General features: G+C 42.0%; 2 protein-coding genes across 4 annotated transcripts in view; both read left to right on the top strand.

The window, feature by feature from the left end:
• The window catches only part of LOC139591106 (protein ELYS-like), a 64,687-nt gene that overhangs the window by 238 nt on the left and 41,681 nt on the right, over window positions 1–22,768 (top strand). The gene's annotated exons all lie outside the window — the stretch shown is intronic.
• The window catches only part of LOC139591086 (protein ELYS-like), a 43,511-nt gene that overhangs the window by 114 nt on the left and 20,629 nt on the right, over window positions 1–22,768 (top strand). The window contains exons 1-15 of one of the 3 annotated variants that reach the window (XM_071429263.1): window positions 22–233; window positions 4,857–4,983; window positions 6,027–6,280; window positions 9,911–10,091; window positions 10,878–11,085; window positions 11,921–12,037; window positions 12,756–12,840; window positions 17,212–17,362; window positions 18,077–18,209; window positions 18,296–18,477; window positions 18,943–19,004; window positions 19,689–19,817; window positions 21,901–21,991; window positions 22,080–22,169; window positions 22,360–22,500. In XM_071429263.1, the coding sequence (XP_071285364.1) occupies window positions 4,863–4,983; window positions 6,027–6,280; window positions 9,911–10,091; window positions 10,878–11,085; window positions 11,921–12,037; window positions 12,756–12,840; window positions 17,212–17,362; window positions 18,077–18,209; window positions 18,296–18,477; window positions 18,943–19,004; window positions 19,689–19,817; window positions 21,901–21,991; window positions 22,080–22,169; window positions 22,360–22,500 (1,945 nt within the window). In that variant the 5' untranslated portion in view covers window positions 22–233; window positions 4,857–4,862. Of the gene's footprint in view, window positions 1–21; window positions 234–708; window positions 730–4,856; window positions 4,984–6,026; window positions 6,281–9,910; window positions 10,092–10,877; window positions 11,086–11,920; window positions 12,038–12,755; window positions 12,841–17,211; window positions 17,363–18,076; window positions 18,210–18,295; window positions 18,478–18,942; window positions 19,005–19,688; window positions 19,818–21,900; window positions 21,992–22,079; window positions 22,170–22,359; window positions 22,501–22,768 lie in introns of those variants that run through there. The other 2 variants (XM_071429273.1, XM_071429254.1) reach the window with 2 other exon arrangements.

Below are 22,768 nucleotides of genomic sequence, written 5' to 3'. Positions count from 1 at the left end.
GTACCGGGAGTGCGGGCTCGGCTGGGCTGGGGGCAGCGGCGCGCACAGGAGGAGGCGGCGGAGGTGGCGGCAACGGCGACCCCCGCCCGCCCGTCTGCCTTCGTTCTTCCCTTTCTTCCTTCCCCCCCGTACCAGCGGGTACCGGGCGCTCCCGAGCCGCATAGGCCGCCACCGGCGCTGGCGCAGCGCGGGCCCGCGGGGGCCTCGGGCGGGCCCAGCCGCCCGTGCCTTATGTAAGTGACCCCCCGGGCTGCGGCGCCGTGTCCGCCACACGTGCCTCGGCCCCCGGCGGCGGGGGAGGCCCGGGCGGCGCGGCCTGGGCAGCGCACATGGGAGGCTCCGCAGCCGGGAGGCTCCGCCAGGCTCGGGGGCGTGGGAGATGCGGCGGCTGCCGCCAGGAGCTTTCCCTCCTGCCCGGCCACCCGCGGACGCCCTCTGTTTTCGCCCCTTGGGCCGTGTTTTTGGAGGGTTTTTCTTTACTTCTTTCTAATTCCGCCTCCCCCTCCCCCGCCGGGCTTCGGGGTTGTATTCCATGAGGAGGCGGGAAATGCGCTCTGTGCCTAGAGCGGCGATTGCGGGACGGGGGGTGCGTGCAGTGGGGAGGCCACAGCTTTGGAAGAATCCAGTGCGATTTGTGGGGGTCTCTGGGTCTTTGCACGAAGCAAAACATCGCGAAGCAGAGTTGCTGCTGGCTTAAACAAAAGTGCTCGGTGTCTTCCTTAATAAACTGTGAGTCCGTGTCTGGAGCTTCTGCCAATAGAATGCTTGGTGTCAGTCTTTCAGGTCTAGTGATTGCTTCCTCATCTTGTCTGGGGAAATTGGAGGAAACTGAGGGACGTGTTTGTGTCGGGATGGCTGCACCCCGTCTGGGGTACAGGGCCGAGCGTGGCCGTGCAGGTGCCTTTGCAGGGCCCGTCGGTCTGGCTGGTTGTGTCAGCCTTGGCTGGCACTGTCCCATGCGCTTGGGCACACAGCTCTGTATTCTGGGGAGGACAGCTCCTCATTCACGTGCTGCCTCAGCTCTCCTTCCTGCATCGATTTGCCTGGGATTGGTTTTTTCAAGCGTGATGAAGCTTCTGTGAATTTTACGTTTTCTGCCTAGGAAGGTGTTGGACAGTTTTGGAGAAGCAGTGGTAGCATGCCTTTCCTGGTGTGACGCTGCTTTGGTGGAGAGACTAGAATCCTTCAATTGGCAAGAGAGAGTCACCGTGTTACATGGGTTGCAGGTGTTTCTGTAGTTAGTTTTGTCAGGTTGCTGGTTGTTAAAACTTGTTGGACAATTAAATGTTCCAATTCCATCTGGATACAGCCTTGGGCAGCCTGCTCTAGGTGATGGCTTGAGCACGGTGTTTAGAAGAAGTGACTGTGTGTGATTCTGGCAGATCTTTCTCTTTGATGTGATTCTGGAATTTGTGCTGGGAAGGGCCAGCGATGGGATGGCATACCAGTGTGGTATGCTGGAAATGTCTTCCAAAATACAGGAGTAGAACAAAGGAGCAAATACGGAGATGAGAGATGGCAGCAAGGTCTCTCTTTTGATGTCAGTGAAGTCAACATGTCCTGTGAAATCTTGTCTTCAGCTGTGACTGACCATATTTTTAGCTTTTTCTTTATTGAGCCCATAACGTTGTTGGCCTTTTAAACTGATTTTTGTGGAATACCATCCGTCAAAGTTGACGTCTCGAAACTCTGACTTGGTTGTATGTAATTCTGCTTGAACACGCAATTTCTCTTTCTTTTCCCTCCTTCCCTCTCCCCCCTCCCAAGCTTTTTAATCCAAAAATTTATGACATTTCTGTCTTTGGAAATAGTTCATGGTGCTTGGAAGTTATAAGTTCCTTGGGTGAAAAAGAATGGTCATTTTGGCAACTTGCACACAGACTGCATTGCTATAGGATACAGCTAGGAGGTTGAATTCTGGTTTATTCCTGAAAACAGAGTAAGCATGTGACATTTTACCCTAATCTGATTTCTAACACAAATAAGAATGTGATTGTAGTTATTGTTTCAAAGAGAGCTGAAATGCAGTTGCTGTTGGATATATCTCTTAAGGTTGAGAGGCTTTGTGCCTTTAATCTAGATCTGAGTATTTCCCCTCTGTTTTGATTTCCTAGCTGTTCTTGGTTTAACTTAGCAACATGATGCAAGGAAAGCATCCTTATAGAGAGGTCAGTATATATTGTTCATAATTTGTTATAAAGTTTATCAACCTTGTTCCATGCCTGATTTCTAAAAACAAAAAGAGGTATTTATAATGGTCATTGCCTTACTGGAGCAAAACTGAGCATGCCTGATGCTCTAGTATTTTCATTTTCTACAAAAATGGTTTAGCTTTTGGAATTCTTATTTGATGGTTCTTACTGGTGTTCGTGGATGGATTTTTTTAGTATTGTGGGCAGGAGTATGCTGTGTTAACATATGAGCTTTCCATCAGGGAAGGATTCTTTTTGGGATGGTGAGGAGTTAGTTTTTTAAACTCAGATCTCCCCAGTAGAGGATGTTTGAATTTGATTTCCAGTTTAGCCCCACAAGGTTCTGTGCTCTTGGCACAGCAGGTAGGCAGTGTCTCCAGCAGGATGGCTCAGGGTGACTCAAGGAGAGCATGCAGCTGAGAAGTTTCCTTGCATGCCCTTACCTGCCCTACTGCAAGATAATTGCTCACTCTTTTCTTAAAACTATCTTGCTATTATTGTGCTGTATGGTATTAATAATCATATACTTACCACACAGACATCTCCATTCTTATTTACAAAAAAAAAGAAAAAAAATTATTCACTACGATAATTCTGGAATTTTGTGCTCTTTTCTAAAATTCCTTAGTATATATTGTCAGAGTCAGTGCTTTGTCAGGTTGGAGAAATGGGCTGACAGGAACCTTATGTAGTTTAACAAGGGAAAGTGCCAAGTCCTGCACTGGGGAGGAGCCACCCCAGGCACCAGTGTGTGCAGGGGCCTGCCCAGCTGGAAAGCAGCTTGGCAGAAATGTCCCTGGGACACCCAGCTGGCCATGAGCCATCACTGTGCCCCTGCAGCAAAGACGGCTGATGGTATCCTTATCCTGCCTGGGCTTATGAGGAAGAACTTTTGCCAGCAGGTGAAGGGAGGTGATCCTTCCTCTAGTACTGACTGGTGAGGCCTCAGCTGGAATGCTGTGTCAGGTCTAGGCTCACCAGTCTCTCAAGATGAGAGATGAAGGTGCTGGAGGGAGTGCAGTGAAGGACCACAAAGATGGTTAGAGGAGATTGGAGCAGCTCTTCTCTGAGAAAAGGCTGGGAGACTGAGACTGTTCAGTCTGGAGAAGAGAAGGCTCTGGGCTTCTCATCAATGCACATAAATACCTGAAGGGGGGTGTAAAGCAGATGGAGCCAGGAACATTCCAGTGGTGCCCAGTGACAGGAACACGAGCACATGCTGAAACATTTCAAAGATGCTATTCATCAACCAGATGTGTCTGAATTAGTATTTGGTATTATGGGTTACTCCTAAAATATATCCACTAAATTGCAATTAAACTAAGCAAGAATGCTGATCAAATTGTGAGGCCTTTTACTCTCTGGAGCCCCTGGATACAGTGCAGAAGTTGTCACTTGAAACTGATAGCAAGTACCAAAAGAGAAACTCAGCAAAACTACTGCAAGTGAGTTGTCCCACTTGGAACCTGATCTGTGCTAGTAGTGAATGCTGGCAGAGTGGTCAGGCTGGCTGGCTGCAGTAGTAGCTTTGCCATCAGCAGCATTTTTGTCAAAATGTTGACTTGTGCTTAGTGCAGGAACCTGATTTACCCTTCCTGCGCTTCATGTGCTTGTTGTCCTGCTGGCAGCAGATTCGGGAGCACAACCCACACTAGTGACCTGTATATAATACCTTGAGATGTCATGAAGAAAACAGTACTGTTTGAACAAGACAGTTCAGTTTGTCTTGTCTGTCAGAGGCCTTTTCTATAAGCCAGGTGACTTGCAAAACATAGATACTTAAAGTAATTTGTATTTCCATGCATATGGATTATCTCATATTTAGCCACCTGTTTAATCCTGTAAATTAGTTCAGCTCTTCAGTTTTTCCAGGAAAAAAAAATCTGTCTTGACATACTGAACTTTTGTGGAGTGCATGTATGAGCATGAAACTGTCTGAGGCCTAGAAATTTTTTCTCTAATACTGCAGAGATGTGATAAGGACAGGCAATAGGAAGGAAGGGACTGGAATAAGAAATATAAGGATTTCAGCAGAGAAAAAGAGCAATCTTTTGAAGTGTTGTATTATATTCACCTCTTAAATGTATGGAAAAATACTTCTAATTGATCAGCTATGAAATTCAGTATTACTTGAAAGTACTAGCAATATGTTTTCTGGAAGAATTTGAGGATGAATTTGGTCAAGAACTTCGTATTCCTGAATGCCAAAAATAAACATGCAAAAAGTAAACAAGGCATGGCTGATCTGTGACATCTACTAGAAGACAATTGACAAAAATAATACTGTATTAAATCAAGGGAAAGGGCAAAGTTATATGTCTTACTGAGAATCTTTTTGAAATATGATTTTTCTGAGATCACATCTTGCTAACCTGTATGAGTAAGCTTGAACTTGGTGTCTTGTTCTCTTCCCTGTTATTTATCTTGTTCATCCCTCTGTGTCACTTATTGTTGGTGGTCTTGTAGGCATCGGAAAAGCTCAAGATTATCCTTTTGCTCTGCTGTGAGATGAAAAACTGTCCCAAGTGCCATTTCATTTGAGCAAAAAAAGAGCTACAAACGATGTGTGGGAGATTTGTCTCTGCATACTGATGAAGCTTGGGTCAGTCTCAAAGATATTTATGGCTGACATGAGTCCCTTTGCCTTTTTTTCTTTATTTCCAGTGAAGAATGCGAGACCTAACGGCTCAGGTAACGAGCAGTCTGCTGCAGTTTCCAGAGGTGACTGTTGAGGCACTTGGGGAGGATGAGATCACCCTAGACTCTGCACTGTGTGGGAAGTTCTCTGGAGGTGAGCGTTTTCCTTTAAATTTGGATTTGGTGTGAAGTTGTTACTGCCTGAAGCACAGGGTCATGGCATCAGGTTGGTTCTGTCAAGTAAAATGCCTCAGGTTCTGATAGTGCTAACAGGATATTTTAACAATTAGAAGCATTGAAAGTGCAACAGCCTGCTCCAGTCCTGTGCTATTTAAATAATAGAGCTGACCATGCCCTCCCCAGTTCTGAATGAAATAGAAAGCAGTTTTCAAGGAAGAAATAGTGTTGTTTTGGGACAAATTTCTTTTTAGCCGCTCATGTATTTTGTAGGTATTTAGTAGGATGCAGATTGAGGACCCAGTGAGAGTTGCTGACAACAGCTAAGCAGATTAGGCAGTTGACTTTCTAGGTGATCTGAAAGTAGAGCTGGATGCCTGTCTGGATGTCTGGGCTTCTGTTAAGAGCAGGTAGAATCTTATCTACTTGTCTGTACTTGCAGTAATGGAGCTCATCCTTCCTTTGAGTTTGAAGTTCCTCAGTAGAGGAGGAAGTGTTAAACTCTTGAGTGAAACACCACTTGTTAAATATTTTCTGGGATCAGCTCATGTAAAAGTTGGAATTACACCTGCAGTGCCCATTTTAAGATACTTTCCTGTCCAAATCCCTGCCCAGAGTAGTCGTGTGTCAAGCACAATTCTTAAACTGGAACTGAATTGGTTTAGATGGGCTGTATTTGAAGTATGCTTTGAGACTTGTATTCCTGTACATATTTAGGTGTTTTTTAGCAAAACCAGGCCAAGTATGGTGTACAGGCAAGAGCTCAGTCTATTGTAATCTTTATCCCAAAGAGTGAATGTTCTTGAGTGCAGGAATGACAAGTACAGATGCAAAAGAATGGGTTTATTAATTTTAAGAATTATTGGTTGAGGACTGCAGTGGGTGATTTGAAATGATTGTCCAGGTGTAGGTAGGTTGGCCTTTCCCTTTGTTGCAATTGAGGGGAGGGCCCAGTGGCGTTGCTGTCGTTCCAGTTGTGCTGCTGGGCATTTGGTGAGCGCCGTTCCTTTTGCCTTGCAGGCAGAAGTGGCCTGGCGTGGCTGGCGTGTGGCCCCCAGCTGGAGGTGGTGAACTCGGTGACAGGCGAGCGGCTCTCTGCCTATCGCTTCAGCGGGGTGAACGAGCAGCCTCCCGCCGTCCGCGTGGTGAAGGAGTTCTCTTGGCAGAAGAGGACTGGGCTCCTGGTGGGCTTGGAGGAAGCAGAGGGAAGTGTTCTCTGTCTCTATGACCTTGGGATCTCAAGAGTGGTTAAAGCAGTCGTTCTTCCAGGAAGGGTATGTATCTTTTTGGAGGAATGAAGGTTTTGTATTGTTTGGTGCTGCATTATCCTGTTTCAGGAAAAGTTTTGGTGCATCTCTTTGTATGACTTATCCTTTTTATATTGCATTAACATATTGTCAGTTCAGATTATCCAGTCAAGAGAGCCTTGATGTAAAACCCTTGGACTTGGCAGTTGCATTATCCTTTGAGCTTACTGATAGTAAAAAAAAACCATTGTAGAGCATATAATCACAAAATTCTCCACTTTAAAAAAAAAAAAGGCATTGAAAACCTTTATTTTTTTCAGAGCAAAAAGCAATACTCCACTTAAATTGTCTGTAATATTCCTTTTCTAAATGGCTAATTTCTGTCAGGAATACTGTCCTTAAAGTATCTCAGGCTCCTGTCATTGTGCCGTTAATGACTTTGATACATTCCCATCAGTCTCAGACTAGGAAGCAGGTGAGGTGGGGACAGAACAGATTTTTCTGTTAACTTAGGATTGGAAAAAAGATTTTAGTGAGTTATCTGTCAGATAGTTGGCAGATTTACTTTCAGTCTGCAGTCCTTGAGTCTCTTCTTGTTGAATATAGTGTTTGTGTAGATGGGATACAGTGGTGTAATGTTGATAATTTTTTTCTGCCTTCTGTAACCCTTGAATTCAAATGATGTTGTGTCCCTGGGTCTCATTAACACAATGGAAACAAGAATCAGATTAAGTTATCAGAACATCAAGATTCACTGTGTTTTTATCATCTTAGAATCTGCAGCAAATAAATACTTATTTACTACTCAGTTTTCCCTAACATTATTTGGTTTGACTTACTAGAGTACAGGTCAAAGTCTTGTTAGTAGTAGTAAGCATTTGTGTTAAGTTCTAAAGATACAAGTATATCAGTGTTCCAGTGTGTTGTTTTGCTATCTGCTCAAGTTGTAGATGGAAAAGCAGGCTGTGTGCTAGCATGAACTTAAAATAAGTAAATTAGGTTTTGGTAAGTGGTGTTGGTGTGTTAGGTTTTATTTCTTCTATCTAAGTAAGCTAGGAAAAAGCAAAGGTTAAGAAGTAAGAACTATGTTGCACATTGAATCCGTAGCTGTGGAAGTGTTTTGAAATAGAAGCTAGTTCCAACAATCAGTTGTGTTAGAGAGTTGTTCTATACCACAAAAACTGATTCAGGAGCACAGATGAAGCCCTGCAAGAAAGAGTTGGTTGTTGGGTGATGAAGGGTAAGTATTTTGAAATAAAGCCAAAGCTGCTCTGAAGGTTTTGCTCTTATGCCCTGAAAGCTCATGATTACAAGTATGTTTGGTCTGTTGCTTATGTTTGCTTCCTATGTCTTTGGTATTGTGTTAGTTCATAGTCAGGACACAGGTATTGCTAATTGGAGTCTTAACTTTCAGGCTGTGAGTGGGAGTAAGGGTAAGCAAAAACAAGTAGATAAACTTGCACTTGGCTGCTGTCCATATGTTTTGAATTCTTTCAGAAACTCATATTTGCATATTGTGTAATGTATCATTTGGGGGGGATTGATTTGTATGAATGTTTCTCTGATTTTCAGATTGATTATTTTCAAAGGTAAAATACGGTTCTTTTCTTAACATCACTTTCTGCAATTCTGTCATTACTCTTTTAAACCTTTAATGAGCACTGTGGTTTTGGGACTATTTTCTCAACAGGTATAAGTTCTGTTTACAGCTAACTTGTACAGTTTAATTTAGAGCAAGTGCTCCAAGGTGTCAAGTTGTTAGTGTATTAATACAGGGTGTTTATTGTGACTGTGTGAATGCTTTTTAGGGTAAGAATGGATGTTAAGTTGTTCAGAGAATAAATAAATCAGTTAAAAAACCCAGACTCAGGAGCTTAGAAAGAATTTTGACATAATATCTTTGCATGTGTCTGTGAGTATCTCTTGATGCCCTCTTGATATGTGTATGAGATGCAGCAGGAGACTGAAAATGATGATGAGTATGATTTGAATTGGATTATGAATTAAAAACATGAAGTACATCAAATTGGTTTCTAACAGTTGCATGTTTCAGAACTGTTGCATGTTTTTTTCCCAAATTTTCCTGGTTCATATGAGGCAGAAGGGCAGCATTCAGATTCAGTGAGCTGAGAAAAGTTTTCTTTGTTCTTTCCCAGAATGAGTTGGCAAAGCACTAGGAGAATAGGAAAAAGCAGTGCATAGCATGGTGGAAAAATATGTAATTTCAGGAGCTTCTACATGGAAAATTGAAGTAATCAGGGAACATTTTGGAAGCCTATGCAAAACTAGTAAAGATTCATTTGGACCCAGTTGTACAATGAAGAAAATAACTTGAAAAGAACTCACAAGCAACACTTCAGCTAATTGCACAGCAAGATTTGTTCTGTGTTTCCTCTTCAGTCACCAATGCTTGGAACGCAAGAATCGAATCTGAGTAATCAAAATACTTTCATTAGTCCTCAGAGTAGCAGAGAGGATTAAAAATTTAATTTGAAACATAAGAAATCTGAAAGAAAACCAAGTTTCCCAAATAGCTAAAGAGACTTCTAAGATTGGAGTTCTTGTGTTCAAGGTGAAAGGTGGATTGTATAGCAAGTGGCCAGGCAAATGCAGTCATAAGCAAGTGCTTGATACAGCATAGAAGAAAACCTCAGGGGCCTTGTAAGTTTGGATATTTTTCCCATTTCTGGGGTAAATAAACTGCATAAAAAGATGGACTACCTTGTGACATTCACTTCTTTGTTTCAGACAGACCTTTGTTGCTGATGTAAAGCTGTCTGCTTTCATGGTGCTGCATTTGTAAGAGGCCAGAAGATAGCCCCTGTTCCTGTGTTGTCCTGCTCCTTGAGTGCAGGAGCCCTGGTGTGCCTGTGTCTCTGCTGGAGCAGTCAGTGTTGTCCTGGGTGTGCTGTGGGTGCTGAAGGGTCTGTCCACCTTGTGCTGAGGTCATGGGGAGTGCTTGGCCTGTCAGGGAGCAGAGAGAGCTCCTGCCTCAGGCTGAGCAAGTTCTTGTTTGGTCTCTTGCTGTTGGTTTAGGCTGCCTTTTACAGTTTTCCCTACCATCTGTAAGAGTGCTGGTGTGCATTTCAAATGTTTGTTGGATATTATCTGTCAAAGTGGGGGCCAGCGTAGATTTTAGTTATTCAGCATCTCCCTCCAACCCTTTCTAGGAATGTCTCATTCCTATGGAAATGGTGCGTCTGGTGTACCCCACAGCCACTGCCTTGTTTCCTTGCAGCCCTGATTTAGCTTACAAAATGCAGGGTAAAGGAGGCCTGGACTGTATCACAGTGCTGATTGATTGGCTTTGAGTAGTGGGAGAACTAGATCTAGCTTTGTCTTTATTATTTAAGTCCTTTAAGCATGGTAAACCTTTTAGCATGTAATTGATTTCATGTCTCTTCTTAGATGCAATTATTTCTAAGTAGGAAATGGAAACGGGTAAGCTGTAAAGACGGAATATGCTATTTAAGTGGAGAGAGCTTTCTTTCTATTAATTTCCTTTCTGCTTGATACAACAGGGAGCAGTGATTTGGTTTTAAGTCTTATGAACCTGTATTTCCTGTCCTGTTTCTGATGTGCTGATGCTGGCTTCCCTTCTGAGGATTACTCCTGGGGCTGTCAAAGACTTTGCCATTAACCTGCAGTTCCCTGCAGGTGACTGCCATCGAGCCCATCAGCAATGACGGCGGAGCCAGCGTGAGCACGCGGCACCTGCACCAGAGTCTGCGATGGCTCTTTGGAGTGGCAGCAGTGGCCACAGATGTTGGCCATGTCCTTCTGGTTGACCTTTGTTTGGATGATTTATCTTGCAGTCAGAATGAAGTAGAAGCATCGGGTAAGCTGCACTTTTTAAACTTGAATTTAGGTGTAAGAAAATGTTTCCTTTCAAAAGCCAGCTTGTATCCCATGAAGATGCCAGCGTGCTGACTGGCTGCTGGCATTTCTGACCTTGCCCACTGCTGGCTGTAGACAGCAGTGTGACATGGTATGGTTCTGAACTGATCCAGAAATGGGAGTGGCTTAATGCTCCTCCTGATGTTCAGAAGGCCTCTTGCTGCCCACACCCCTTTGTCCCTGTGATTCTTGCCAGTGGGAGGTAGGAATTTTTCCATTTGAGTCAGTGCAGCTGTGTGATAGGATGTTGTGTCAGAGGTACCAGATTCCTTGGGAGTGTTCTCCTGTTTCCATCAATGGCTTGGGGCAGGCTTTAGGCTTGTGTTTTAAAATAAATCTGGCTTATCAAAAGTCCTTCATTTGGGTGAATGAATCCTGCAATTTGTGTTTTCAGATTGCAAACACTGTTTTGGGTGTTGTGAGAGTGGCTTCAGGAGCTCATATCCCTAGAAGTAGCTTCCTCATGAGGTCCAGTAAAGGAATTTGTCTATAATGGTTACATTTGTACCCAGTTTTGAAATAGGAGAGAGAATACCTGTCCTACTGGAGAGTCCTTCTCAGAGTTTTCTGAATGGGTGCAGAAACAGGAATAGCCAAAATAAGGTGCTGCAAAAATGGGCGTTCTATTTGCAGAATTAGATTATATATGTTGTATAATCACATCAGTTTTGAAATGCGACTGAAGTGGCATAATGCATTCATTTCTCCCATGCTTTTATGTGTGTAGATCTAGAAGTTGTCACTAGAATTCCTGCTGAAGTTCCACAAAGAAGAGAAGCTGTGACCCGGGAAGGGAGGCATCTCTGTTTTCAATTGCGAAGTCCTTCAGGAACAGCAGTATCAACCCTGTGCTACATAAGCAGAAGCAACCAGCTTGTTGTGGGATTTTCTGATGGCTACTTGTCACTATGGAATATGAAAACTTTGAAGAGGGAGTAAGTAGTCACTTCCACTTGGTTGCACTTGGAGGTGCAGGGGTCTCAATTTTTTGCTTCAGGAAGTCATGCAGTAGGGATGTGATAGAGCTGATTTTTATAAGTCTGTTCTGTCCAGTCGTATTTTGTGGACCCAGGCAATGTGTGTGTTTCCCTGAGAGATTTGCAATGATTCACAACCAGTTACTTAAATTAGAACATCCACTGAAAGGCTTCACTGTATGAATAATGTGATTTTGGTAATCATATTCTTTAAAGTGTCCATGATGGATCTAGTTAGACATGATAATTCAACAGTTGATCTGTGCCTGAAAACACGTTGTTTCCTACATTTCAGCCTTGATGGAAATTGGTGGTCGACTCATTCCCGGACCAGGAGTATGTGAATGAAAGTTTGTTTGAAAGATTTGGAGATCAGAATAAGGGATATATACATTTTAAGCAATAGTGAATTTTAGAGGTGATTTGAAATCTGCCACTTGAAATATATGACCACATTCAGATAGGCGTTACTTAAGGAAATCTACAGTGCCTCACCAGAAACTATGTGTCTGTTGTGGATGCATTATGGATGCATAAATAGACGGTGGACACATAATTATATGCAAAAAAAAAAAGATTGTGAAGATGCAATTGAAGTTCAGACGTTGGGAAGACAAATATTTAAGAAGTAGTGGTTTGTCAATCATCAGTTGTTTTAAATGGAAGTATGACCATCTGTACTTTGAGGATAAGTATGCAAGCTGCTTTTTTCCCAGAAGATGCTTCTACCCTTCTACAAACAGCCAGAGCTAGCAGGCTCTCCTTTTTCTATATTTTTCTTTTAAACCTGTAGGCACCACTCCCAGCTTGAAGGAGGAAGGATTCCTGTCTATGCAGTTACTTTTCAAGAGCCTGAGAATGATCCCCGCAATTGTTGCTACTTGTGGGCTGTTCAGTCTACACAACAAAGGTGAATAAAATCCTGCCATAAGTCACTGTTTTTTTTAATATTTGTTCACATTCAGTTGATATCTGTGTATTCATTTTGTTTCTTTAGCTGTACAGGAGATGAAAGTGATAGGCTTACAGTGCAATTTTTTCAGGGTTTTACATTTGCAAGAAGGGGCTTGACTCTTTACTACCTTGTGGAAGAAGGCAAAGGAAACCAGTGGCTATGTTTTTGTGCTTGCAGTCTCAAATGATTTCCCTTGTTTCTTGATGACTGCTTCAAGATTTGTTTGGTATTCCCACCATGATATTCAGTACCATTTAAAGTGGTTTAGGCTGCAGATGCAGAACAGTAAACATCATCAGCAAGCTACTTAATCAGCACAGCTGTTCATAGACTGGCAGTCTTCTTAAGTTCAACTTAAAAGCAGTTTTCATGGGGAATGCTTTATTGTTATGAGCTATTTCCAGCAATTTAGCAATTATTTCCTCCATGTTGCATATTAAAGCTTTCCAAACAAAGGCATTGTTAGCATTTGCCCCTGAAGCTGTTCATGTCAAAATTTCTTCCTTTCTGTTTTAATGGCTAAATGTGACCAGTTATCATGCATTGGGAAGCAGTGTTTTTCTTTTCAGCAAGAGCATGCTCTTAAGTCAGTTTCAGCCTAGATCTAATAAAATGATAATGAGAATTGTAAAGCAGCTTTGTAACCAAATTTTCTCATTTATACGTTTTTCAGTGAAGGTGATGTTGTGAGTTTACATCTGTTGCAGTTAGCATTTGGTGACAGGAAACGCCTGGCATCAGGACAAGTCATGTATGAGGTAAGACAGGCCTGTATATGAGAAGATGAAAATAGTAATTTGTCTAAGTAAGGATCAGTTAAGTTGACCAGATTAATATTTACCATGAAAGATCAATGAGACTTAAGAGAAGTCTTTTGATGAGTCTTTTTAGGCATTCTTTTGTCCATACTTTTCAGAACAAGTCATAGAATCATGGAATGGTTTTGGTTGGAAGACCTTAAATATCATGTATTCCGATCCCCTGCTATGACTATGGATTCCACCCACTAGATCAGTTCTCTCAGGGCCTCATCCACTCTGGCCTTTAACACTTCCAGGGATGGCACATCTATAGCATCTCTGGGCAGCCTGACCTCCAGATCCTCACCACTCTCACAGTAAAAAAATTCTTCCTAACATCTAATCTAAATCTCTCCTGTTTTGCTTGAAAACCCCTTCTCCTTTGTCCTATCACTATCTGCCCTTGTAAAATGTCAAAGCCTCCCTCTTTTTTATAAACTCCTTTTATGTGCTGAAAGGCTGCCCTTAGGTCTCCCAGGATGAGGTTGGACTTCTGGGCTGTGAGTGCATATTGCTTGCTGTCCACCAGAACCCCCACATCCTTCTTGGCAGGGCTGTTCTCAGTCACTTTTCCCAGTCTGTAGTCATGTCTGGGATTGCCGCATTCCAGGTGCAGCACCTTGCACTTGGACTTGCTGACCTTCATGTCCTGAGGTTCCCATTGGCCCATCTCTCAGGCTTCTCCAGATCCTTCTGGATGACATCCTGGCCTTTTGTTTTGTCAACTGCACCTTTCAGCCTTGTGTCATCTACAAACTTGCTTAAGGTGCACTTGATCTCACTGTTTGTGTCATTGATGAAGATATTGAAGAGCACTGATCCCCACACAGGTTTCTGAGGGACACACTCAACATCATTCCATACCTGGAGATAGACTGTTTGCCACAACTCTCTGGCTTGGTCCTTCCAACCAATTCCTTATCCACCCTTCTGAGTCGTCCACCCTACAGATCTGCTTGTCTTCAATGTAGAGATGGTGATGTCATGAGGGATTGTGTCAAAGACCTTGTAGAAGTCTAGATAGATGACATCAGTCAGTTTTCCCTCGCCAAGTGTTTCAGTCACTCCATTGTAGAAGATGGCCAGATTGGTCAGACACAATCTGTCCATGCTGAAGCCATACAATTTTATACTTCAGTGTCATGAGTTCCACCTAGATTCATCTGAGAGGAGCCCTTACACATCTGATTCCTGAAGAGGAAATGGCTGTTACAAATGAAATTACTCTTAATTTAAACATCACATGAATGGCATGTAGGAAGAGAAGACAAGGCTTTGAATAGCTTTGTGTTACCAAACTATAGATTTGAGGAAGCTTCTGTCTGTCTCTTTTTCTTTCAATATGGTCATATATTTCTCTTCATACATTTCTGATCTCTATTTTATAATCTTGTTTTTCTTTTAAACTCTGTCAGCCTGACTTCAAATACACCTACAAAAATACCTACAATGTCTGTTCAGCGTTGATTCTGAAACTCAGTAGCTGTAAAGATGACTCTTGTTTTGAGTTTTGGATGGGTTGTCTCTGAAACCTACTCTTTAAGCCAACAAAAGATGTACAGTGGTATGATTTGGTCAGAAAAGTCTCCGTAAATTTTTAGAACTGATTGCAGATATGCTGTGGTATAGAATAGATGAAATATAGAAGGGGTATCATTAGGTCTCAGATAATCTAACAGAGGCAAGAGGCACCTCTATAATGTTTTATAATGTTTAATTCTATTCAGCAGTATGCATGAAATTCTACCAAGATCTTTTTGATGGGAAAGTAATCTTAATTCACAGCAAGTCGTTCCTCCTATTTGACACTTGTCCTTGTATGTTCTCAGTAGTACAAAATTAAATGGAGGTAATCCTTGGATTGTGGTTCAAAGATTTTTTTTTTTTTAATAGGGACTTTGAGTTTTGAATTTTTTGAATGAGTTTGAATTTTATGCTTTTTTCCTTTTGTTTGTAGGAAAGGACCTTCCTGATTTGGAAGTGTTGCTTTTGAACAGATAAAGGTTGGGTGTTGGGAGGAGGTGGTGTTTCTTTAAAATACATCATCTGTCATGGTGATGAAGTAGAAATACCTTCAAGTGGTTCAACACATGTGAATATGCATGTCGTATCTTCATGTGCAGTTTTTAAGTGACAAAAATATACAGTGCTCTAGAGGAACAGAACACCTTGTTTACTGGGAGGTTTTTTGTGTTTGGTTTTGGTTTTTTTTAAGGGTTTTTGTTGTAGTTCACTCCTGCATCTTGTAGTGCTCTAAGCACTTGGGCAGGTTGATAGGAGAAAGGTTCTTTAATCTTCTCAAGATTTGCTTTTGAATTTCAGTTTTGTTTTATCCTCTTAAAAGAAAATTTTTAGCTAAGTCTTAGCAGTGACAAGGACAGTACCTTTTACTGTGTGCTGTACTGGGGAAAAAGCAATTGTCTCTATTTCCCTCATGGCTACTACCTTTTTCCTTCTGAACAACTTAATGTTAAAATGTGAGACCTTTAACTATTTGGCAGTTATTTGTCTTGGTTGTCTTTTCTGAGCAAGATGTGACAAATGTCAGTTTATACCTCAGAGAGTTGAAATGTTTCATCAGTCTTTAAAAATGGATTTACTAGAAATTCCACTTGACACTCTTAGAAAAAAAGCACACAAAGTGATAAAAAATGTTACTGTGTTTGTGACCTGAAAAACCTGTGGTGTAGTTAAAATAAGAGTTGGATCCCTCTACAGACTGTACAACCAGTAGTACATTCACAGGCATGTGTAGAAAGATTATAACAGGAACCAATCTTAGAAGGCTGTTGAAGAGAGCTGAACATCTGCACCCTCTGAGGAGGAAAGACAGGTTCTTCAGCTGGCTTACAGATAAACAACTTAATAGTGTACTTTCATGCTGAGACCTGTTAGCATCTACTTCTAAAAAATCCCCACAAAACAATTCTTAATCCATTCCCAAGGGAGGCATCACGATAGGATCTGTGCTCACCAGTGGACACTTAAATGTTGGAATACTTATTGTGGTCACAGATTGGTCAGTATGACATGATGGCTCTCTTCTCATTGGTCTTCAATGACATAAAATTTAAGAGTTGTTCCCATTTGCCAGGCCAAGCTGGAGTAAACAAGGGGAAATTAATCTACTGCTGCTCCTTGTTCACTGAGTATGTGTCATAGGAGATTAAAACATTGTAATAGGAGCTTAAAACATTTGTCTGCTTACATCACTGATGTACATCCCAGGAATCAGACCTGAGGCTATGAAACCATGCATTTTTGACTTCATATCATGGTAAAAGTCACAAATGGACCTTTTGGAGCATGTGGCACTGTATTTTTATAAACGTGTCAGACTCGAGTCTCTGTTGCCTTCAAGGCTGGTTTAAATCTGCTCAAGTAAGAAAACGGAAAGACACGCTTAAATTAGACTTGCAAAGAGCTCTTTTAGATCATCTCAGCAGCTGCTGTATCTTGCAGATCAGTTCATGGTCCTGGAGCATATCCTTATCTTTGTTCTGCACAAGGCTTGAGTACAGTCTCTGTGTTGATGTCAGTATCTGACCAGTGCAACTCCTTTGAACACTGTCCTGTTTAACTGATCTGGAATGTCATTTCTCAATATCTTCTATGCACTAGAGTTCCTTAACTTGGATTTGCTTACCCCAATGTGGAGAGCCTAAAATACGCAGCTTTGGTTAGGAAGTTGTCTTTGGCAGGAACTGTTTGGTATTACTTTCTCCTACTCCTCTGCACTGAAAGGTGGAATGGCTCTTCATATATGAATGAAAGCAGAAATTTCTAGTCATTAAAATTAATGCAGGACAGGTTTATGGAATTTTAGTTCTTTATCTTCTGGAACCATCTTTTAGAATGGTGAATTTCTTGTTCAGGACATCATCTCTGTTAAAATTGGTTTTAGTGATTAGTTATCCTACAGTGAAGATGAGGTTCTTTGCTTAGGCTTCATGTTAGTTTTTCAAAGAGATGATTTTGATTTTTCTTATCTGCCTTGCATATATCTGTTACTTCCAAAATTCCTTAATAAAATAGTGTGAACTGTGCATGCTTCAGAGCAAAGTTTTGCTAAGGAAATGCTAATACTTGAAAATGTGCAAAGCCTTTTCAGCCAATATCTGTTAAAATTTGACACTTAATTTTTTTGAATGTCAGATGTAGTTCTTATTTGCTATAAGAAATAAGTTCATTAGAAATAAATAAGTTGATAAGTTAGAAATAAACAGTACAATATGCATGTTATATTAGATACATAATTCTTTCTTAGTGGATCTAATGAAAATTAGCTTCTTTTTTTTTTTTTTTTTTTTTTTTTTTCTCCCCACACAGGGTTTGGAATACTGTGATGAAAGGTACAGTTTAGACCTCACTGGTGGAATCTTTCCCTTGAGAGGGCAGACCAGCAATACTAAATTACTCAGCTGTCAGACCATAGAGAAATTTCGCAACCATGCTGACAGAGAGGACAACGTTAATGAAGGTTTGTTCTCATGTCCCTGCGTGGTTATTCTGAACTGCATGGTTTGGAAATCTAAGCAGTAAATGCTGTTCTGTACCCACAGTCTTAAAGTCTTAAGTAGTCATCTAGATGACCTTGTTGGGCTTATTAAAAAGCAAAATTGTTTGCTGAAGTTGTGTGGGACTTTTTTATCCCTCTGAACATCATCTTTTAAGGGAAAAAGTAGGCTTTATTTTATGTTTGCTGAGGTGCTGGAACAGTGTGTGGGGTCATCTGTATAAGGCTGGTCAGTCAGTTTGTTCTGCCAGTTGTCTGCATTGAACAGTAAGATCCTTCTGTCTGTTGCTTGGGAGTGTTACCTGAATATTTTTTATCCTCATCAAACCTCTGGCTGCATCCATTTAGCACCTGGTCACTACTGGTGTTCCCCAGGGCTCAGTATTGGAGCCAGTTCTATTGCATATCTTTTTTTGATGATCTGGATGAACAACTTGATGAGCTAATAATTGTGTATTTGGTTTGTTTTGGAACACATAAAATTTGACAGAGAAGCATTATGATTAAAACCTATCACATTGACATTTGCTACTCTGTATATTGTTTTTATCATTCATAATAAAGTATTTGGTTTCCTGAGTGAAATAATAGAATTAAGCCAAAATAGAAAGTGATATTTTAAAACCACCAAAAATCTGGTATTTTCTACAGTAAGAAACAATGTCTTGTCTTTGACAGTAATCTCTCCTGACACCAGTGTATCAATCTTCAGTTGGCAAGTGAATACCTATGGTCAGGGAAAACCATCTACTTATTTGGGTGTGTTTGACATCAATCGCTGGTATCATGCTCAAATGCCAGACTCGCTGAGGTAGGTCTTAATTAGGAGGTTTCAACATCTCTACAAAAGGTTAATTTGAAAATTGGTTTTGAACATATGCACTTGTTTTCTTTAAGGCCAGAAGAATTCCTTCATGATTGCCCCTATTTTGCCCTGTGGTCACTGGATCCTGTGATAAGCATGACTTCTCCAAACCTCATTTTGGATATTCTGGTACACGAGCGTAGTCTGAGTCGAGGAGTTCCTCCTTCCTATCCACCGCCTGAACAGTTCTTTAATCCAAGCACCTATAATTTTGGTAGGTATTTGACTGGTTTTCATTTGAATAGTGGCAAGCTTTGGTGGAGGTCAAATGCCACTTGAGTGGTTCTCTTTCTTGTTCATTGTTTGTCACATGAAAACCAAACCAAAAAAAGCCCCACAAACTTTCTCCAACCTGGTTACCTTGTCCTGACAAGGCACTTAGTCTGGTGAAACATATCTGACAGGCAGCTGAGTTTTGGGTTTTGGGGCTTCTGTAACATGGCCTGGGAAGGGGTGATGGTCCCAAAATGAAATGCCTTTGAGCTGAGGCACAAAGCACAGCACTGGGTGGCACTCAAGTTTCTAGAGACAGCGAGTAACTTCTTTTTATGGGATGTGTGTAAGTGATGTGATGAAGGAAAAGTGGTGCTGGAGGTTTGTCTTTGCAGACAGCAGTATTTATAAAGCATGAACTGGTGAGAAGGTGCCAAGGTCTGTCAAATGTTCCTTGTTTCTGCAGATGTGACCTGCTTGCTCAGCTCGGGAGTTGTTCACATGACTTGCACCGGCTTCCAGAAGGAGGTGACTTTTTTATTGTCTTGAGAGTGTCAAGAGATGAACCTTCTGTAACTTTTCTCTTGCAGTGCTTTGAGTGTCAGAGACCACTTGATGCTCACACTGCCCATGCACATGCATAGCTGCAGTCATATTGTGCCAGTTTCATGCAAATGGCAGTGTTGTAGGGAGGCATGAGCAGGGATCGAATGGCTGGAAAGGACGAGTGGGGTGGAAGCTGGGGAAGCTGTTTACTTCTTTGTATGGTGTGGAGTTAGGGTCTCGATCCCTGATGAACTTGAGCATGGAGAGAGGGAAAAGTGATTTAACTGTTGAGGAAGAAATGTATGTTTTTTCTCTCAACCTTGGCCAAATTCTAATTTCTGAGCCACTGCACAGCTTTTGACAAACCCTTTCAAATTAAGTTCCAGCTCACTAAATATTTCAGCTTCAGCACAAACAAGCACAGATGTGTGATTTAAAGTTGTGTGTTAGGTTTAACTTTTACAAAATGTAATTTGTGTCAGGGAAAATACCAGGCCTGTGTATTGACAGACAGGCTGGAAAATGCTTCCTTTAGCATTGCAAGGGTTGGTATTTTCTTCTACAGGGTATTTTTTTAAAAATTGAAACCATTAGTTTGGTTGTTGTTTTTAAGGCAGAACCTTCGTGATTGAATGCTGTCTTAACCTGTTTTGATTGATGTTTCAGACCCTGAAGTTTTTGAAGAAATCTGGTCCTTTAATAAGTGAAGCCATCCGTGACAGCTACACTCGGTGTCTTGTAGCTGGCTTGCTGTCTCCAAGACTGGTTGATGTCCAGCCATCCAGTCTGAGTCAGGTGAGTGTATGCTGGAAAATCCAGGGGGAAATATATCCATCTTGTCTGAAGGCTGTAGAGGCTACAAGACCATGATTTTTGATTGCAAACTGCTCTGAGAAGCAGGTTTTGACATACAGTTAGCAGAAGTTATAATGTTCTTCTGACTGTGAGCAGTCCTGAGAGGTTTGTCTTCAGTGTCTGTAAATTTCATGCCCACGTCTGCATGTGGAAGCATTCAGTCAGTGCTGGGCACGTGCATCAGAAGGCAGCTCTCCCTGGGAGCAGCCTTCATCCTCTTCATGCCCCCAGTGTCTCAGAGCCTTGGGTGCAGGACAGTAGGTTGCCCAATGGTGCCTCCCCCTCAGATGTGCACTATTGCAAACACCAGCTTGCTGCACTAGACGTTATTTCCTTCCAAGGAAGTGGTAACCAGTTATAATGGTGCTCTCTACCTGACAACCGCATCACCACTTCCTCTCATTATCCCTTCATGGGGGAATTTCCCTTCCCTGCACCCTCTCAAACTGATCTTTACCTCTGTAGCCTTTGCCTTGAGCTGTGGTAGCTCGATTTCCTCCTCTTAGACTGCCCTCTTGCTGCAGCACCTCCCTCTCCTGTATCTCTCAACACTGCTGCATTCTGTCTGTCACCACAGTGGCTTCACACCCCTCTCTCGTGCGTTTTCCATTTTCAGTGCAGCAAACTTTGTTTCTCATCTGAAGGGTTTCATGAAAGAAGGAGCCTTTGTGATGAACAGCCCATCTTTCTCCAGGCAGGGTCAAAGCTGAAGGATTCAATGGTTATCATGGAGTGGAGAGCAAGCACTAGGAAGGGGAGAGCAGTCTTCCCCCTGCCTTCATCTTCCTGTCTGTGGGATTCTTCACCAGACTGTGGAAATGTGTCAGGAAAAAGAATACCTCTGCATAGTGTGGTAGCTAAAACAAATTTGGCAAGCAGACCCAGCCCATAGAATGCTTATTTTGCAAGCCTGATGTAGGCGTTTACATTCTGATTAGATGTTCTGATGTCAACTCTGGTGTGAAATTACTTGGGATAGCAAGAAATTTTATGATGACCTTTGCTGAATTGTGACTATATTGTTCAGACACTGCAGTAAATAGGGATTGCTTTTGAATACTAGAAAGAAAAAAATCAGAATTAGGGTCAAATAACTTGGAATTTTGTTTGGTGGCCTAAGTAGTATTTGGCATGTTTCTTTGTCTGAAACCAGATTTCAGAAAAAGATGGAAATATCCTGTATGTCTTCTAATATATAGAAATTGCTCTTAAATATCATGATTTTACTTAGAATGCAAACTTATAAAATTGTTTTAAGAAAATAGAGGAAAGAAAAAAAGAAAAATTTGTTGCAGGATCATTTCACCTGAAATAAATGTCGGATCTTGAATAAGCTGCTACATTCTTTCCATGTGTGTGCATGCCTGTGCATTATCCTTCTCAAGGACTGCCATGGCATTAGAATACAGTAATTGAACAGGCTGAAATTCCAGCCCATTAGAACTGAAATGTTTCGCTTCTTTATGATGCTTTAACAAATTGAAACTTCATGTTTTGGCTGTCAAAGTTGCTTCCTGTCTTGTTAGTCTCAGGAGCTGCTTGGCCTCAGCTTCACTGTTTCCATGCAAACACAGTGGTGTTTGCTCTGTCCCCTTCACGTGCTCCTGATGGCAAAGGGATGTGCCCAAAGTGCATAATGGGTATTAGCAGAGGATGTTACTGGAAATAGTTAACTGTGACTCTGTAAATGAAGACTGAAACCCTGAGGCACAGAAATGGAGATTGAAACTAGCCTGCATGAAGTTGAAATGTCAGAGGAAAACATTCCTGTGTTCCTCAAACCAGCCAGCAGTCCAGCCTGTGTCTAGAATGAAGAAAGAGTCAAGAATATGGAAGTAGCAGCATTTGCAGCTAATGTCTGAGTGGGTAACCAGTCAGAAGCAAACACTTCTGTCAGGGGCTCAGGTAGTGTCTGATTGAGGGCTACTGCATGGGTCACCGAGAGAAGCTGCAGTGTTTATCAAGGTGAGACTGAGAGGAGAAGTCTGTGAGGTTGTGATTTGCTTTTGTCTGTCCTGTTCAGGAGGAGCAGTTAGAGGCAGTGTTGTCAGCTGCTGTGCAGACAGGTTCTTTGGAACTTCTGACGGGATGCATTAAACACTGGACTTCTGAAGGTAATACTGCTTCCATTGTTTTTATGTGGTGTGTGTGTTTTGGTTAGAAATTGTGGCTTCATGTCCTTTTTGTTTTCTGTTTTTAAAGAGCAGCCAAGTTCTGCTGTAAATTTACGGTTTGTTCTTGAGTGGACGTGGAACAAAGTGATCTGTACAAAAGATGAACTGGACCAAATATGTGAGTAGTGGTGTGGTGGTTTTTGAAACCTGGAGTCATTCTTTGTAAAGGATCTTCTTCACTACTCTGCCAGTGTATGCTGCTGGTTCTTTAAGTGGTTCTTGAAGTCTCCTGTGCTTGTTGAAGTGTTGAAGTTTGGAAGTGTGCAGTTGCTCTGCTGAGTGATGATTCAATATTTCTCCTTGACAAGGTGTTCCGCTGTTTGATGGCTCCTGCAACTTCATTGACCCCCAGACATTACAGTCCCTCCAGCACTGCCAGCTGCTGCTGAGCAACCTCAGCACAGTCCTGAACTGTTTCCTAACAGAAGCCCGAGAGCTTACAGAGAAAGGTTGGTGAGAGCCCTGCTAGGCCTTTGGTCTGGTAGTTAACGTTTGGAAGATGCTTGGGTTGTAACGGTGGAGACAGGAGCCATTGTTGTTTTGGATGGTTGGGAGAGAGTCAGGTTGAGCTGGGAGGAGAGGCTTAAATTTGATCAGTTGGGACTTTAATCCACTTTGAGTGCAGGGGAGCAGCTTGTTGTGGAGTTCATGAGGCTGGGTAGGAGAGGGTGCACTGGTTCAGCACTGAGCTGAATAAGGACCTGGGTGCAGCAATTG

This window comes from Agelaius tricolor, unplaced genomic scaffold, assembly GCF_023055355.1.
Source record: "Agelaius tricolor isolate 1412-34295 unplaced genomic scaffold, bAgeTri1.0.p SCAF_1, whole genome shotgun sequence".
Classification (NCBI taxonomy): domain Eukaryota; kingdom Metazoa; phylum Chordata; class Aves; order Passeriformes; family Icteridae; genus Agelaius; species Agelaius tricolor.
This window is presented reverse-complemented; position numbering and strand designations above follow the sequence as displayed.